Consider the following 3,113-nt stretch of genomic DNA (forward strand, 5'->3'; position numbering starts at 1 on the left):
CACCAATAGCACGGAGCAAAGAAAAAGATCGAGACGGGGTCAAATCCGCGTCACCTCGTATTTTACCCACGCACATCGTGTAAATAAACATCAACGGCAATAAAACAAATAAGCAAACAAATGAGGAAACAAATAGGGACACGTTAAAAAGATGCATACCTATAATTATGATCGAGCATACATACAAATATATATGTATATATATACACATATATATATGTATATAGTGTGCACATATATATGTGTATATATATGTACACACTATATGAATGTGTATTGTATATATGTACAAATGTATACGATATGATATTATTTCCAAAAGCGTATAAAAAGCACAGCTTTTTTTTCTCGAACGGACGCATTCTTTCTATGTCACACATTGTACATTTGGATATATGCATGTATTTTAAGTACTTGCATTTTAAACCAAAATATAGTGCAACAAGGCTGTGCACACAGGAGCGACCAATACACACTGAATAATACCAGGCTTGTGATAAGCATAATAATGATTATTATTATGACGATTAACATTAATGATAATAGCAACAACAACAAAATAATTAAAAGCAATTATGATAATAATAATAATGGCCATTATTATTATTAGCAACAAATGATTAATAATTGTAGTCATGTTTGACATGCAAATGAAATGGTTTGGCCTTGTCATGTCCGGAGCGTCTCAATGAAAGGCCGCCCATCCATCAGGAAGTGGAACACACACACACACACACACACACACACACACACACACACACACACACACACACACACACACACACACACACACACACACTTGAAGCCTCATTCAAGAATTAATTAAAAGTAATTTGAAAAAGTCCTTTTTATTTTATTTTATTTTTTTTACATTGTTTCTATATTTTACAGAGTTTCGCAGGCTCCGAAGGCACTTTGGACGGGAGGGGGTACAAAGCAAGAGGCCTAGAAATATATTAAATTATCACAAGCGATTTGCACATGATTCTCTGTGTGATTATCGTTTGAAAATAATGTTATCAAAAAGCAGAAACCCGTTTGTTCGTCAGAAATGATTGGCGTGCGTGGAAAAAAAAAATCCTCTCCACGCAGCGGGTGGTCGCGCCGTCAGTCGTCCACGTCGATCTCCTCGTCCTCGTCCTCGGAGCAGCACTTGCCGCCCGTCCTGTCGGTGAATCCCGCGGGGCCCCCGGGGGTCCCGGGGATCCCCCCGGGGGCCGCGACGTCCCCGCGGGCGCCCGGAGCTCCCGGAGCGCCCACGGCGTCCGCGCTCATCCCCCCCGCCGCGCATCTCTCCAGCTCTGCCAGCTTGGCGAGCTTCTCGAAGGCCACCGCGCCCGCGGCCTTGGCGGACTCCACGTCCGCCTTCATCTCCTCCAGGTCCCGCTTGAGTTTGGCGCGCCGGTTCTGGAACCAGGTGATGACCTGCGCGTTGGTCAGGCCCAGCTGCTGCGCGATCTGGTCCCGGTCCGCCGGGCTCAGGTACTTCTGGTACAGGAAACGCTTCTCCAGCTCGTAGATCTGGTGGTTGGTGAACGCCGTGCGGGACTTCCGCCTCTTCTTCGGGGTGTTCCGCGGGCCGAACAGCGCCAGACCGTCCCTGCCTGGACGGAGGAATTTTGAAATGAATTAGATAAATAAATAAAAAAATTACAAATAATAAAAGGAGTAAAAAATAAATAAATAAAATGAATAAATATTCGAACGCAGCTAATTTTATTTTCATTTTCAGAAATTATATTTTCTGCGTTAACCCTCATATTATGTTAAGGGTCAATTTGACCCATTGGGTCAATGGGTGAAATGGGTCAAATTGACCCTTAACATAACATAACATAACAAAACATAACATAACATAACATAACAACGCTTGACATAATATGAGGGTTAAACTGATTAAGCCTCTATATTCCTGCCGATTTGAATTTGATTTTTTTTCCACATCCCATATAAATCCCGCGCCTCTACCAAAAAAAAAAAAGTCATTTTTTTTTTCCTCTAAATGTATTCAGAAACTAAAAAAAAAAAAAGTTTTTCACGGCCAGCCTACCCTCCGCAGCCTGCAGCACGCTGACCTCCAGGCCCTTGAAGGTCTTGCTGGCCAGCTCCTCCAGCGCGCACAGCGGGGACGTCTGGCCGAGCAGCGACCGCGCGGAGATGCCGTGACCCGCCGGGGGAAGCTTGTCTCCGGGCGCGGCCACGACGAACGAGCAGCACCGGCGCACCGACGGCTTGTTGAGGATGTCCTCGATGCTGAACGGCGTCAGCGGCTTGTTGGAGTTGGCCGGCGGCGGCAGGTGATCCAGCGGGCTGCGCCTGCGCTCCTCCATCAGCACCGCGGCGCACTCGGGGTCGTCCTTGGAGGTCATGGTGACCGTGGGTGGGTGGGTGTGGGTGGGGTCGGCTCTCACGAACACGCTCCGGACCTGCGATCACGGGTGGAGCCGCATGTTGGGCTCCGCAGCTGCGCTCCGCGTGGACGGCGTGCAGGGCGCAGGACGGCGATGCGCGCAAAAGCTGCAGCCGGGGAGGAAGACTAACAAGATATTGTTTGTGGAGAGCGATCAATTACTCTCTCTCTCTCTTTCTCTCTCTCTCTCTCTCTCTTTCTCATCCCCTCCTCCTCCTCACTGACACCACTCTTGGAGGAGCACCTCTCCCACGCCACGGCTGATAGAAAAGGCATTAAACAAAACCAGTTGAGGATAATCACCGCAGAGCTTCTCCACCCCCCGGAAGCGGAGTGGCTTCATTTTTTCCGCTATATTCAGTGAAGAAGGAAGAAAAAAAAAAAAACTATTTTACTTTTTTAATATTTCAAAAAGGGATGGATGTCGGTTCTTCACTGTGCGCCAGCCGATGGCCTCCCTCCCTCTCCACCGTCCTTCCTTCCTCTCTGCGTGTGCGTGATGCAGTGGATCCATCGGAACGCGTGGGAGATTTGTCACGGAAACAAGCAAAAAACAAACAAACAAACCAAAAAAAAAAAAAAAAAGCATACTAAACGTGTTTGGCTTTTTCTTTTTTACCCCCATCTTTTTCCCACGGAGCGCTTTTTAGATGGATGAAGTCGCTATATTCAAGGCAGCGACACACACACACACACACACACA

General features: G+C 47.2%; 1 protein-coding gene across 1 annotated transcript; it reads right to left on the reverse strand.

Annotated features, from left to right (window-relative positions):
- Positions 1–1,107: 1,107 nt before the first annotated feature.
- Positions 1,108–2,369, reverse strand: lbx1a (ladybird homeobox 1a). The gene is made up of 2 exons (XM_086160936.1): positions 2,051–2,369; positions 1,108–1,604 (listed from the first exon to the last, which is right to left on the reverse strand). The coding sequence occupies exons 1-2, from the start codon at positions 2,367–2,369 to the stop codon at positions 1,108–1,110; spliced, it is 816 nt and encodes a 271-aa protein (XP_086017062.1).
- Between the last annotated feature and the right edge of the window lie 744 nt (positions 2,370–3,113).

This window comes from Fistularia commersonii, chromosome 2 (genome assembly GCF_037954325.1).
Source record: "Fistularia commersonii isolate RoL2024-O1a breed Wild chromosome 2, RoL_Fcom_v1.0, whole genome shotgun sequence".
Taxonomy (NCBI): Eukaryota; Metazoa; Chordata; class Actinopteri; order Syngnathiformes; family Fistulariidae; genus Fistularia; species Fistularia commersonii.